Source organism: Lissotriton vulgaris, chromosome 3_1 (genome assembly GCF_964263255.1).
Source record: "Lissotriton vulgaris chromosome 3_1, aLisVul1.2, whole genome shotgun sequence".
Taxonomy (NCBI): Eukaryota; Metazoa; Chordata; class Amphibia; order Caudata; family Salamandridae; genus Lissotriton; species Lissotriton vulgaris.
Window position 1 is genome coordinate 83,377,517 of NC_141689.1, and position 14,694 is coordinate 83,392,210.

The window sequence follows — 14,694 nt, forward strand, 5'->3', positions numbered from 1 at the left end:
TGAGCCCTGAGAAACAAGGGGTCCTCTGCCGGAGCCTTGTATTTTTGGGCGTTTCTGGATGGCACTGAACCCACCGTCGCAGGAGTGAGGAAGGTGGCTATAGCTGGCTCCAAGAAACCAGGCACCAGTGGTAGCAGCGGTTTAGGAGCTGTTCGGTGATGTACAGTGTCAAAGATGACAGATGTGGAAACCACAGGGGTATGCAAAGTGATGTTGAGTTTCTTTGCACCCCTACCCAGAACGTCTGAAGGTGGAGATGTAATCTATGGGCGACACCCGAGATGGAGGTGTTGAGGAAAGGGTCGGAGAATAATCCAGGACGGTCGATCTTGTGGAGGAAGACCACATTTGTGATCTTGTGCGCCTCCTCTTACAGGGCCTGTCGTGATTACTGCCATGACAACTCCTGGATCTAGAACGCCGTGTGGAAGGCGATCTTTGTCTCCTAGGGGGAGACTAAAAGGTCTAGCCAGAGTGCTTGTCCGAGGAGTGGGTCTGGATGGAGAGTATGTGCAGGAGTAATCCGAGCCCGGACTACTGCGGACACTTGACACAGCACCTTGAGGATGGTGAGGGGACAAACGGAGGGCTCTCCCCTTTGCAGACTTGGGGGATGCTTCAGGCGAGATCTGTACAATGTGCAGTCCTGGGGACAATCACCGGTCTCTCCAAGAAGGTCTGGAACCGGGATCTCACAGTCGCGGAGACTCCACAATGCATGAGGCCTCCTCTCGACGTTGAGAGCTTCGACGTCGATGATGTCTGTGTCACCATAGGCGTTGAATGATGTCTTGATGTCGAATGCCTACTGTGATGATGTGACCTCAACGGCGATCCTCAACGTCGATTCGGAGACCTAGACGCTGATATGACATGACGTCCAGTCGACGGCGATGTTCCACGAGGTCGTGTCGACGGCATTCTTCCATGCCGTTGTGTCGACGGCAATCTCCTTGACGTTGAGTGGTGGGATCTAGACTATCCCGTCGACGACGGCACACCCACCGGCGGCGAGATGTTGGCCGTCGGTATGCTCGACGATGCGGACACCCTTGAGGGTGGCGGAGTGTCTCGACGTCGACGTAAGCCTCGATGTCGACAGAGACTTAGGTCTCTCAGTACCTAAAGACTTTGAGCCCGAAGTGTGGTGCTTCGACGCACTTACTTGGATGCGATACAAAAGGGGGTGGTGATGGACGGAGCATCTGAACCAATGTAAATTTGTAAATTGATACTTGTATAGCGCACTACTCACCCGCAAGGGTCTCAAGGCGCTTGTACGAATACCGCTGTGGAACCCATCCTGCCTTTCCCTGTGAGGCGTCCTCTCCTGGGCACCCCCAAGGTGGAGGCCAGGCATCCCTAGCGTTGTGGGGGCCGTTGTGGAGATTAAGCAAGCTATTGCCCAGAGTTGCAGAGTGGGACTCCATGATTGGAATAGGCACAGAGGCGAGAATTAACAGGTCCGTGAAATTTTTGAGCCCAAGACCCGCCGAGGCGGGGAATTGAACCCTGGTCCCGGGCCAGACCTCTGCATCAGGGTCTGCCGCTCTAACCATTGAGCCACACTTCACCAACCAATCAAACACTCACACCCAGTCAACAGATCTGGGTTTAATCCATCACCGACTTACTTTGATGCGGCGGTGACTCTCGACATCGAGATGGTGTTCCTGAAGAGTGCCTGGACCTCTTAGACAGCGACTTAGACGGTGATTCTCTCGTACCCTTTTTTCTCCTAGGGTCAGGGGAGGTGGAACGTCGCCGCATCTGACCTTGCTTGCTGGAAGATGATGTCCTGGGGCTTCCATGGCCACCCACCTGATTACTCTGGTCCTTTTCCAGCAAAGCATTGAGTTTTATGCATTTCCTGTTGCGCAGGGTTCGCCTGGAGAACTTTTGACAATGGGGGCACTGGTCAGGATTGTGTGAAGATGAAAGGCACACAATACAGACAGAGTGTGGATCTGCCAGTGCCATTTTCTTGTCATAGGAAGGACATTTCCTGAATAAAGCTGGCATTCTGACTGAAAAAGATGTATGGAAGACCACAAAACCAGCAGCAGAAGCCTTTAGAAACCAGAAAATGTCGAATTTTCAGGAAACAATTCTCAAAAAATCAGTTTAAGTCAAAAACTGAAGAGCTCAAGCTCCAGGATCCTCTCAGAAGGAGGCGAAAAAAAAGAATTGACCTAACTGCCACCTGTGGTGCATCATGGGAGAAGAGGGTCGCCTGCAGGGCCTTAAAGGCACGGTGCCCCTACTCTAATGCCTTAAAGGCAAGGTGTCTGTTTTCTGTGTTTTCTTTATACTCTACTGCAAGCCTACTGGTAAAAGCCTGCAATTACAGGTTTCTCTAATGCAATAAAGCATTGTTATATGACAAGCTAGTCTCAGTGTGACCAAGTTCGTCTTTTCGAGCAAAATGCGTAACCTGAAATAAACAGGTGTGACCAAGCTTGTCTTTGAGCAAAACGCGTAACCTGACAAACACTAGCACTGGTGTTTGAAGCTACCTCAGAGTGATCGCATTATTTACTTGTGGAAAACTGTTTTTCACATATGCATATATAGATGTATACATGTATTTTCTATATGCTCCGGAATCCCGAACATGGGCGGGGATTATTCACAGATTATCACAATTGAGGAGTATCCCCTGGATGAGAACCAGGTATACTACTCGGAGTAAGAAAAGTAAACTCAAATGTAACACCTGTAATATTACTGAAAAAACCATTCAAGTCTATGTATTGTATTTACAAAGTATTGCATTTCTCTGAAACCATACTGTAAGTCAAATCAAAGTGCATTTACTATTACAAATCCAAACTGTATTACAACTGTATATTTACTGCAAAGTACTTATCACTTACCTGTGCCAGGCTTGCTTGGTTCTAGAAAATAATAAAACTAAGAATATTTTTATACAAAAACAATTGGTCTGAAGTTCAGTCTGAGTGTGTGAATTAATTTGCTGACTGAGTATGTACAACAAATGCTTAACACTGTCCTCTGATGCCGCCTTACTGCTCGACTACACTACTACAAATAGAGAGTGAGGTGCTATCTAACTTTACCTCTGCCTACCTTTGGGGTTCCACTGAACTATGCACACTATACCTCACTTTCGTATAGTAAATGAAGAGCCAGCTTCCTACATTGGTGGATCAGCAGAGGGTTATAGAACTTTGCACTTGTTGGACTACTTGGTACTTGTTGGACTACTTGGTTACCACTTGATCACACAACAGCTCTTAAATTGTCTTGAAAATTCTTATTTTTTCAAATTGGCATTTTTGCAAAATTGCTAAAAGTCTTGGTAGGGGCTTGGTTAAGTCCATCTAGAACTTCAGAAAATAAAAAGTTACTTTAGCTAGAGTTAGAAGTTATTTTTAACAATTATCAAAACAAGCTGTTAGTGAAAATAACCATAGCAGAGGACTTCGTTTTAGAGCTCGACCTCACCCCTTACCTTCACTTGTCTTTCAAGGAGGCAACGTCCTTATGACAAATTAAAAACAGCCAAGGGTCCCCATCCCACCAAATACAAGCTCCAGAAGCCGTTGGCTAGGTATGCCAAGGACCACCTATCTGAAAATGGTGAAGAACAGTCAGATGGAGAAGGAAGGGAAGGGGATGACCTGGTAGACCAACCCCCTTCACTTCTTAGGGAAAAAAGGGTCAAAGTAACCTTGACTCTAAGAGTAAACTTCTCAGTACCTAGATCCCACACAGATGGTTCAGACACTCGAGGACATTGAGGAAAGCCTCAATGAGGAGGAACTCCTGATAGACAGGCTGACCAAAAGATTAGACCTGCTGATGTGTTTTATCTAGGAACCCGATTCAATATTGTGACTTTATGCCCCTATACAGCTATAATCAATAATATCCCTATAATGGCATAACAATCAGATCCATATTTCAGTAAATCGCCCTTGCAGTCCAAGGCACGGCAAAAGCTACTTCCTTGGATTCCTAGAGAGCACACAGTTCTTTCGACACACCAAACCTCCAGCAACCTGGGAAAGCCCCGCTTGCTTTGTTTTGATTTGTAATAGAACTCCTGCGAGCACTGTAAGAACGGCCAGTTCTTAGTGACATCTTTATTGACGTCTTATGTCCAAACCTTATGTCAAACTCGGCACCTTTCAGGTATAAATATACCAATGTTGCCTTAAGCAAACACACGGTGGTGGTTCTGGAGCAGAGCAGCTCATCTACCTTCCGAGAGCCCAGCAGACGCGAGAAGCCCACAGACGCTGCCCCTCCTCTTTGACGCGCTGAGAAAGACGCTGTCTTTTCTCCTGCCGAGAAAATCCAGCTCCGGTGTTTCCAGCCTACCCTTGACTGGAATATCGAGTCCTGAGAGAGAGATACCAGACCTCCTAAACTTCTATTCCCAAGGTACAGTGCTGACTAAACCCTTAGAGAGAATTCTTGAACAGATCCTTGGCAACAAACCGGGAAGGCGTATTTTAGAAGCACCAGTTGAGCACGTTAGCATATGTATACATGTACATATATTTTATCCATTTTAAAGTGTCTTATGGCTAAGAAACCATATCAATGCTTTCACAGTATTTCATAATACTCCTTTTACTGTACGTACTTTACTTTACATTAAGTATTGCAATTGTGGCAATTCATTTCTCTTGCATGAGAAGGAAGACTGCTCAATAAATCATACCTTTTATTGAAAATGTCTGTCTCTCTATTCTCTGCACCCTGGTGAAACTAAGTATGCACATCTGACTGAGTGAAATAGCTGTCTATTGTTTCACACGACTCTAGAGATTGACTCTTATTCTGAGGGAGCAAAGTTGTCATGTTTATGCGGTTGTCGGAAGCTGAATCCCTTCTTGTCTGAGCCAGGGAAGCTGATCACTTCCTATTCAGTCAAGAAAGTTTCCAGTGACCTCTGAGCTAGCTGGCGCAAACCTAAATTAAGTCTAACATAGTCAGTAGCGACCTAGAAGACCGCAGTCCTACGTCTACACTGCTGTTTATGTTATTCCAATGCGCAGGGCCTATAGGGAAAATAGGAACTACACTACAGACCAGACTCCTGGCTCAACAAAAAGAAAGAGCAGGGATGGGCCTAGGACCCATCAATGGTGGCGGCAATCTACAAAATATAGAAAAGGAAGGATCCTATGATCCCAAGATTCCCAAAGGGATTGTCCCTAAATTTGAGGTGGGTGATGAGATCACCAAATGAGTCACAGCCTTTGAGAGGGCTTGTGAAGCAGCCAGAAGGGTGAAGAAAACTCACCGAGGGGGGGGGGAGGTGGCAAGTCCTTTGGAAAATGTTCAATGTTAAGTGCAGGGACAGACTTCTGACCCTTAGCGGGGCAGATGCTGGGTCTTATGACCTCATGAAGAGAACTCTGATTGAGGGACTTAGATTCACAACTGAGTATAGAATTAGATTTGGGGGTACAGACTCACTCAGCACTGGGTGGATTTTGCAGACTACTCAGTTAAGACACTAGATGGCTGGTTGATTGGAAGCAAAGTGCAAAATTATGATGGTCTTTATAATTTGTTTATGAAAGAACACTTATTAAGTAATTGCATTGATGAAAAGTTGCATCAGTATCTGGTAGACCTAGGTCCAATTTCTCCCCAAGAATTGGGAAAGGCAGCGGACCATTAGGTCAAGACAGTAACTAGGACGTCCACTGCGGGAGACCAAAAGAAAGGGTTTACAAAACCTCCTCAGAGGAAGGACAGTGAGCTTCTTCAAGATAAAAGTAAGGAGTCCCAGGTAGCCCACCAAAAACCTGTATAGGAGGGTGGGCCCAAAGACACCTCACAAACCGAAACTGGGTACCAAGGTAAGAATTGGGATCCCAACAAGGTATGGTGTCAACTGTCAAAAGGCTGGACACCACACCAAGGACCATAGCTGTCCTAAAAACAAAGCCCCTAGTGTAGGTAGCTTCAGGGGTTGCCAGTGTAGCTTTGGAGGGTGATTCCTCAGATGAGGAAGTCCTCCTAGCCTTCAACTGGAAACTGGGCCCAAAAGATGAGTTGCAGATTCCAGAGGGGAGTAGACAATTCCACCACCTACTGGTGAATGGAATCCCAGCTACTGTCCTGCAGGACACCAGTGCCAGTCACCCAGTCACACTGTGGTGCATGACCGGTTGGTTCTCTCAAACCAGTATGCCTCAGGGGAAACAGACTACTGATGCACTTTATCTTTATGTGCCTTGGGTCCCTGTCAATAAGGTTCCGAGGGCCTGTGTTCATTCCCCAAAACTAACCCAATTGGCAGCTCTAGCCACAGGCCAGCCCCTGGTAAAATGGTACCACAGGTACCCAAAACACTGTGACCAGGGAAGACTTCTATGGGCTGCAGCACTTCTTGTGCAACCCTTAGAGGCCATGTACCTTCTCTCTCACACACACACACACACACACACACGCACGCACGCACGCACACGTACACACACACACACTGCCTTTGCAGGCTGCGTGTCTTGGTGCAGAACAAAGTGAAGAGTCGACATGTGGCCAAAGATGCCAATTGGGTTTTGGTTTCAAAGCAGTCATCGGCCCTGGGTACCTGATTGGTAGGATCCCAGGGCACACTCAAAGCACAAAAGCAGCTCAGCAAAAAGTGGGGGGAACCATGTAGAAAGAGGGCACTTTCTCAGAGTACCTCCATCTAATCTGGAGCATGCTTGGGTGTCGCAGGCAGCTAGATCAATTAGGCTTAGACCCTGGTATTCTTACCTGTATCCAGTTACTCAAACCACAATTCCTAGAAGGGACAGTCAAGTGGGCCCAACAGTTCAACATGGAGTCCTATTGCCTCTGTTAAATTATTTATTAGCACCCAACATGAGGCAGATGTGGGGGGATATTAAATCTCTAGTCCAGAAGGAGCTATGTACTTGATCACATTTACTTACCTGCTGATTAAGTTTTTTTCGTAAAGCAAAACCCTGATTGGGCATTCAAGTTAATACCTTATCAACTCTGTCCATATCCATTTCCAAGCTCAAGTCGTAACACCTCCTGGACTGAGACTTGACTGCTTGACACCCCAAAATGGAGAGTCCAGTCCAAAAAAGAGAACTCTCATTTCAGGGAAGTGCACACAACAGTACTATAGCCTCTGGGGACCAGTAGAAAATGCACTTAATCCCTCAGGACAAGGCCCAGCAGCCAACTGCTCTACGACCACTAGAAAGGTATTCATTCTTAAAGTTTGATGACTTATATGACGAATTCAGTTTCACTTCAGCAAATCAGACTCCTATTCATGCTCTGGTACCACAGACCCTCTATTTCTCCTACTAGAAATAATACAGGATCAAGGAGATGTGCTATTGCCAATGTTTAACAATACAGAATTTGGAGGTTATCTTTTCATTAAGAGTGAGGGTTAGGGCATGTGTCTGGTGTGCTTACTCAAGTAAGAAACATTTGACATTTTTGTTCCTACCTTCATGCTTCTTGCTTTCTCCCTTTTTACTTGTTGGCTTTGTACTGTTCAAAGTTTCAGATTTATGTGCAGCTTTCATTTCATCACGTGGTTTGTCATCCTCGTCATCTTCATCCCCAATTTCATCTACTGTCACAAATTGGTGCTCCTCACTGAAAAGATTGTTCATGAAGTCGTCATCCTCTTCATTGAATTCATCTACAGTTACAAGAACAGGCTCATCTATAACCATTTTGGATGCACCTGCTTTGACACCTGTACGGACCTCTTCATGTAATGAGCAAGCTCCTTTATTTGAAGCCTTGGATGCTTTAGTGTCTTCTACTGCTTTCACACGTCCCACCGCTAAACCAGCACGTTTTCCTTTTGAATCAGTTGCTATGCGCTGTACTTTACCAGATGCTTTGCCATCAACAAAGTCTTCTTCATCACTTACTTCATCCAAAGTCATGACTGAGTGGGGCGCTTTACCAACATGTTGATTTTTCTTATGTTCGTTTATAGGTGTCTGGTGTTGCTTCATGTCGTCTTCTGGACTAGTTTCAGGTTGAGCAGCAAAAGCATCTTCCTCTCCAACCTCATCCAGTGTGACAAATGAATGATCTTGCTTAGATGCAGTTGAGGATTCCCTTTTTTTGGAACTGGTATCTTTTGGTGCACTGTCCTTACCGGATTCATTTCTCTTCACTGTTTCAGAGATTTTCGGTGATTTCCCAGGTTGCTCAGACTTTTCCGTTGTTTCCTCTTCAACGGTTTCTTCCACAATTTCATCCACAGTAACAAATTCATCCATATTAAATGGAAACATCTCGTGATCTTCGAGACTCTGAGTAAACAAATATTTTAACACTTACAAATAGATCTAATACAGGCATTTGAATCAACTCATTTGAATGTAACACATAGCTATATTAAAAACGAAAACTTCTGCAAAATTAATCTTAAGCCTCTCGTACATTAACAGGTGGGTGCCTTACACAACCTTGTGGCTAAACACTGAAGTGTTCTGTGAAAGATTTGGAAAAGTCGACAGTTATGGTTAACTTGAAATTATCTCTTGGCCCCATCTCCACCTGCAAACATTATGAGACACAGTATGATTGCGACAGCAAATGCAGCCAAGAGAAACTCCTAATGCTTAGGGAGAGGATATAGACGAACTGCTAGAGCGGTCGACATCAGAGCTGTGGTATTGGGTTCCAGTCTCAGCAGGGACGTTGAACATCATGTGATTCTGTGCAAATCGCTGAATCTGCCCATGCCTAACATCAATGTGTCTGTAACGCAAATGGTAATCATATAAAGAACTCCGATACCTTCAAGTCTAGTTCGTTATATATAAAACTCCCCAAAAAAAGCTCGAGAACAGATATAGCCTGAGGCACTCTCTTCTAGATAAAAGTCATCCCTACAGTGAGCTCTTTATTCTTAAGGATGGCATCAGTTTGCCTCTGCAGACTGGCCACTGAACATGGTAAATATCACCCAAGAAGGCGGTAGCTAAAGAGGAAATGGTGATGCTCCTGCTTGTTGTGTCTGCTCCTGTGTTAGGGTGAAAAAACAACCCCTTTTTGAAGGCAGTGAAGCAAGGGGTTGGTATCTAAAAGAATGACGCAGGGGACTCTCCAAACCGCACTACTGCTACTGGTCACTATTTTACTTATTTCAGCAGGGTGAAAAGAGACACCCTGGTGAGGTAGCATCTCCCAGTAAAAGAAAATAACCACATTTTTGCATCCTGCAGAGGCCAGTAGTTGCATCAGCAAGTAGATTGAAAACAGGGAAAGGAACACTTTTTCAAGCAAGGCCAGTAACGGACTACAAGGAGGCAACTGAAAAGGTTAAATCAAGCTTCTGACTTTTAATGATTGAATCCATAGGCAGGGTGCTACTAACAGATCAATCGTGAACAGATGTAGGATGGCCAAAGGGTGTTGGAAAAAGCTCTTGCTTCACAGTACGGAAGCCTTATATGAAGCAAAATCCTGATTTAGAGTCACAAGACACGCAATACGTATTAATGAACAGGAAACCTACAGGGGGATTAAACCGTGACAATTTTAGATGTACACTACACAGGCCTGTGTCACAACAACCCATCTTATCTGTGAATCCATTCATCAGTCAGAACCCTCCGCATCACAGCACACAGACGAGGTCTAATTATTGTAAATGATAAAAGTCTAGAAGCTGGAGATCTAGGGTTATGGCAAAAAGTCTCAAGGAGCTTAGAATCAATGATAATGCAAGTGTAAGGACAGAACTATGACCCAGGCTGATCAGGAAGGAAAATGCTAGTTACCCAGTATGCATCTGTTCTTGGCATGTAGAGCTGTAGATTCACATGCCTTGCAAGCCCACCATCTAGTGTTGGGTCCGGATGTTTGCACTTTGTTTTTGTTCGAAGAAGTCCTTTCTAGTCACTATCCCATTTCGGGTATAGTGCGCATGGGCATCAGCTCCACTGTTAGACTGTTCGCCATAGAGGGTGATAATGGAGTTCGTAAGAATAGTAATAGATGTCCCTGTATATATGAATCTAAGTAAGATATTACTGCAAAAGGTATAGGTACCCGGGGAGGCGAGTGGGCGCATGTGAATCTACGGCTCCACATGCCAAGAACAGATGCATACTGGGTAAGTAGCATTTTCCATTCAAGGCATGTGAGCTGTAGATCACGTGCTTTGCATAGACCATATAGCAGTTATCTCCCAAAACGGTGGCTAAGCTATTGCAGTCTGAAATAGTGAGCGTCAAACTGCTTAGCCCACACCCGCTTGCTGTCTTGCTAACACATCTATATAATAGAGTTTTGTGAATGTGTGAGGTGTAGACCATGTTGCAGTTTAGCAGATGTCATCTATAGGTATATTCGCTAAGAACGAAATAGAAGACCCTAGTTTGCGTATGGAGTGAGCCCTAGGAGGAATTGTCAGTTTTCGTTTTGCCTTTGCACAGCATGTCAATCCACTTGACTATACACATTGCAATGCCAGATTTTGATACAGGATTGCCTTAATGTGGTGGCGCAAAAGCAACAATCAGTTGTTTTGTCTTTTGGAAAGGTTTCGTCCTTTCAATATAGTAAACTAGTGCTCTTTTGACATCTAAAGTGTGCAGAGCACGTTCTGCCACAGAATCTGGTGAAAGGGAGAACACAGGCAACTCAACAGATTGGTTGAAGTGAACGGCAGAAGGAAAATGCTACTTACCAGTATGCATCTGTTCTTGGCATGTAGGGCTGCTGACATTCATATCTTAGCATAGATTGCCGCCTAGTGTTTGGTCCGGATGTTTGCACCTTGTTGTCTTGGAAGAGTCTTTGAAGTATCACGAGATAGGTGACTACTCCCCTGGACTACAGTGCGCATGGGCATCTTCTCCTTCAGATTGTTTTTCGCCATTGTGGCAAATATGGAATATAGGAAAGTAAGATGGCCATGTAAATGTATGTAAAGAAGATAATTCTACAGCTGTGACCGGCACCGGGGAGGAGCGTGGGCGATATGAATGTCAGCAGCCCTACATGCCAAGAACAGATGCATGCTCAGGGGTGTGGAAATTTTCCAAAAATCTACTTGGCCAGGGGACAAAATGTTACACAAATCTACTTGTCCTGGGAAGTTAACAGCTTGCCCCGCCTATTCCATTAATTACTAAGGGAGGTCTGCACGAAGAGAACCTGTATTGCAATCAGTGCAACATACTATGCAATATACATTTCAAGTACTAGTCCAATTATGCAGTGCATGGTTAAGCACTCTTAAATGCATCTGTTGTAGTGGGTGGTTGTACAGCATGCATGCAGATGTGTCAGTGTGTACTGCACTTAATTATCAACTAATTTGCATGTAACACATTTTCATGTGAAGAGAAATAGTACCTAAAGTCAGAGTGCGGACTGGTAACTGACTACATTTCTTGAAGTGTTTTTGGCACAGACAAGACTTTGTCGAAATATGAACCTGTAGAACAGAAGGGTGTTCATCATAGGGCGAACTGATAGCTGTGCAGCTTCAGATGTGATGCTCAGATAAACTTGTGAATGGAAATAACTGCACTTATTGGCAGAGCTTATGAACAGTTCATGGGGCAGCAAAATCACGTAGCAGATGTGCTGTGGCTCACTGAGGTAGTATCCACATGTACAAATACACAAGAGGCAGTAATAGGCTTACATCAATATCTCCTTTTACACTTCTGGTCAGTTGTGGCGTGTTTATATTATTGTGCACTCACCGCTACATCTCTACATTTTTATCCCACACAAAGAGCATGTGCAGCACTGGCATGAGCAGTACAGGGTTCTTTCTTGCTTATAGCAATGGCAGCAGCTGAGTAAGCTGCCCTAACATGAAAAAGTGCAGCTCACCAATTGATCAAGTTTGTCTCTCTCCGATAAGTAGGAAATGTACCAGCAGTGAAATCTTTATACTCACACAGCTGGAAAGCACGCGTTAGACTCACAGCGAAGAGTAGAAGTGTTATGTTGAAAAGACAGTAAATCTAAAAGTGTAGAGCTGAGCATCCAGGCGGAGGCTAGTGAGTAACTGCAACCACTCAAAATGTCATGTCACACCTAGCAAGGACGCCTTGGCTCAGTCACAGTAGAGTTGGAAACACCGTCCTGACCTCCTGGATAGTCAAATTACATCTCATGAATGAAGTTGGTTTATTCTTCAGGGGGCTTTAGATAAAATAATAGCTCAACAAAGACCCAAAAGCGCCACTACTTTATTTTACTTTCCTCTCGTGAGATATCGGGTCTGGTGGCTTAGTGAACTAATGCGTCCACTGCAGTGCGCTGTGTTTGACCTATGGTCACAGATTCAAATCCTGCTGGATCCACTCAGCCTTTAATCCTTCTGAGGTCGACAAAATGAGTACCATTGAGTTGGATAACAATATAAACATCTGTTATTCAGCGCCAAGATAATCTTCTGGGTGAACATGCGCTTTAAAGGTGGACAGGTTAGGTTATCAAGCCATGACACAGGCCTGAACACTGAAGCACTTTGCCTCCACCTCTTGCACTGATCATGGTAAAGTCGGATTTCAGGATTCTTTCCTTTCACCTTTAAAACTGGGAAAGTAACGCTTCGGAATTTGCTTCATCTGTAAAAGCAAAGCACCTTGCTTGTGAGCCTGGTGTGGACATTTATTTTTTGCAGTTTATTTTTATATAGCGCGATCACGACCCAAAGGTATTTGAGTCCGATTCACGAGCACCAGTTACATTACACAAGGTCATGCTCATTTTCTTTTAGGTGTCCTCTGATCGGGGTTTGACCCACACAAGTCAAACAGTTAAGCAAGTAATTAGGTGCGAGAAACATCTTAGGAGGGTGCTTTGAGGAGGAAAAGGCAGGGCCGAGGCACTTGCAGCACTTGGCTGCAGGCAGCACTCAAGATCCTCATGAGCCAAGCAGTTATTTCAAAATGTGGTTAAACAGACACATGTTTCCAAAAATAGCAGCAAAGAAAGCATGAAATATGGGCCCCTGAGGGAAAAATAAGGCGAGGGGGAGCGAACGAGACCGATAGTGTTAACTCATGTCACTATGTGTGCAATGTGAGAAGCACACTCTATTAGCCCACCAATGAATGAGTGTCTGAGACACTGGAATTTCAACATCTTTTCGTCTTTACATATATTATGTAACCGCATACAGGACTCACTGTTCATAACCTCAATTCTCATCCAGGCAAAAAGTAGACGACTTCGGACAGGAACTTTGCAGGTAATGTATTGCAGCTTCTGTCACTAAAGGAAATTAATATAAATCACTCATCTGCCTCACTTGTGGGACACCCCCGCGCCGCACGGCCACCAGCTGCTGCGTGTGCCCCCAGTGCCTGCCTCGGCATCAGCGCCGTCCTCGCTGCTGCCCTGAGCGCTCCCCTTTGGTTTTGGCCGTTTTGTCTGTAATTTGTGCTGGTTTTTCCTTGTGTGCCCGAGATCGTGTTTCCACTGTTTTTGCCCCGTTTTGTCCTGTATTAGTGCCTGCTTTCTCTGTGACGTTTCTCTTCGTTTTTTGGCCGTTTTGTCTGTAAATTGTGCCTGTTTTTCCTTGTGTGCCCGAGATCGTATTTCCACTGTTTTTTGCCCCGTTTTGACCTGTATTAGTGCCTGCTTTCTCTGTGACGTTTTCTCCTCGTTTTTGCCTGCCTCCTTCCTCCTTGCCCGCCTACCTCGCCGCTCTCCCTCCCCGCTCCCGCTTCCCGCCACCGCCATTAGCCCCGCCCCTTTTTCTTCTGTACCCTCCCCGCTCCCGCCTCCAGGCTGCTCCGCCCACCCGCGCACTTGGCCTTAAATGGCGACCGTGCGACGCAGGTGAGTGTGACCCACTTGTGGGACACCCCCGCGCCGCACGGCCACCAGCTGCTGCGTGTGCCCCCAGTGCCTGCCTCGGCATCAGCGCCGTCCTCGCTGCTGCCCTGAGCGCTCCCCTTTGGTTTTGGCCGTTTTGTCTGTAATTTGTGCTTGTTTTTCCTTGTGTGCCCGAGATCGTGTTTCCACTGTTTTTGCCCCGTTTTGTCCTGTATTAGTGCCTGCTTTCTCTGTGACGTTTCTCTTCGTTTTTTGGCCGTTTTGTCTGTAAATTGTGCCTGTTTTTCCTTGTGTGCCCGAGATCGTATTTCCACTGTTTTTTGCCCCGTTTTGACCTGTATTAGTGCCTGCTTTCTCTGTGACGTTTTCTCCTCGTTTTTGCCTGCCTCCTTCCTCCTTGCCCGCCTACCTCGCCGCTCTCCCTCCCCGCTCCCGCTTCCCGCCACCGCCATTAGCCCCACCCCTTTTTCTTCTGTACCCTCCCCGCTCCCGCCTCCCAGCTGCTCCGCCCACCCGCGCACTTCGCCTTAAATGGCGACCGTGCGAACGCGCAGCGGTCACGCGCAGCGGGCGCGCCGATTGTGCGCCGAAGGCGCGCCAAAGGTAAGCCCGTCTGCGCCCGTCCGCGACCGGATCGCGACCAGCGTCAGGACCCCTGGCCCACGACGACCCCGACCGACCCGCCTGACGTACTCCGCCGCCACCCTCATCGCTCTCAACTCCGGCCGACTCCCAGAATGCCACCAAGCCACACCACGACACACCCACGGACCTTTCAGCTGCCACGCCTGCAAGTTCTCCTGCATCCGGACCAGCCCCGCACCAGCACCCGCCAAGTCGAACTCCAGCAGCACCCACCTCAAGTGCATCCTGCTCAACACCCGCTCCGTCCACAGACAC

At 46.2% G+C, this 14,694-nt stretch overlaps 1 protein-coding gene across 1 annotated transcript in view; it reads right to left on the minus strand.

The window, feature by feature from the left end:
* The window catches only part of LOC147725993 (uncharacterized), a 273,904-nt gene that overhangs the window by 133,228 nt on the left and 125,982 nt on the right, over window positions 1–14,694 (minus strand). The window contains exon 5 of the mRNA XM_086960111.1: window positions 7,463–8,288. Coding sequence (XP_086816237.1) covers window positions 7,463–8,288 — 826 coding nt within the window. The remainder of the gene's footprint in view (window positions 1–7,462; window positions 8,289–14,694) is intronic.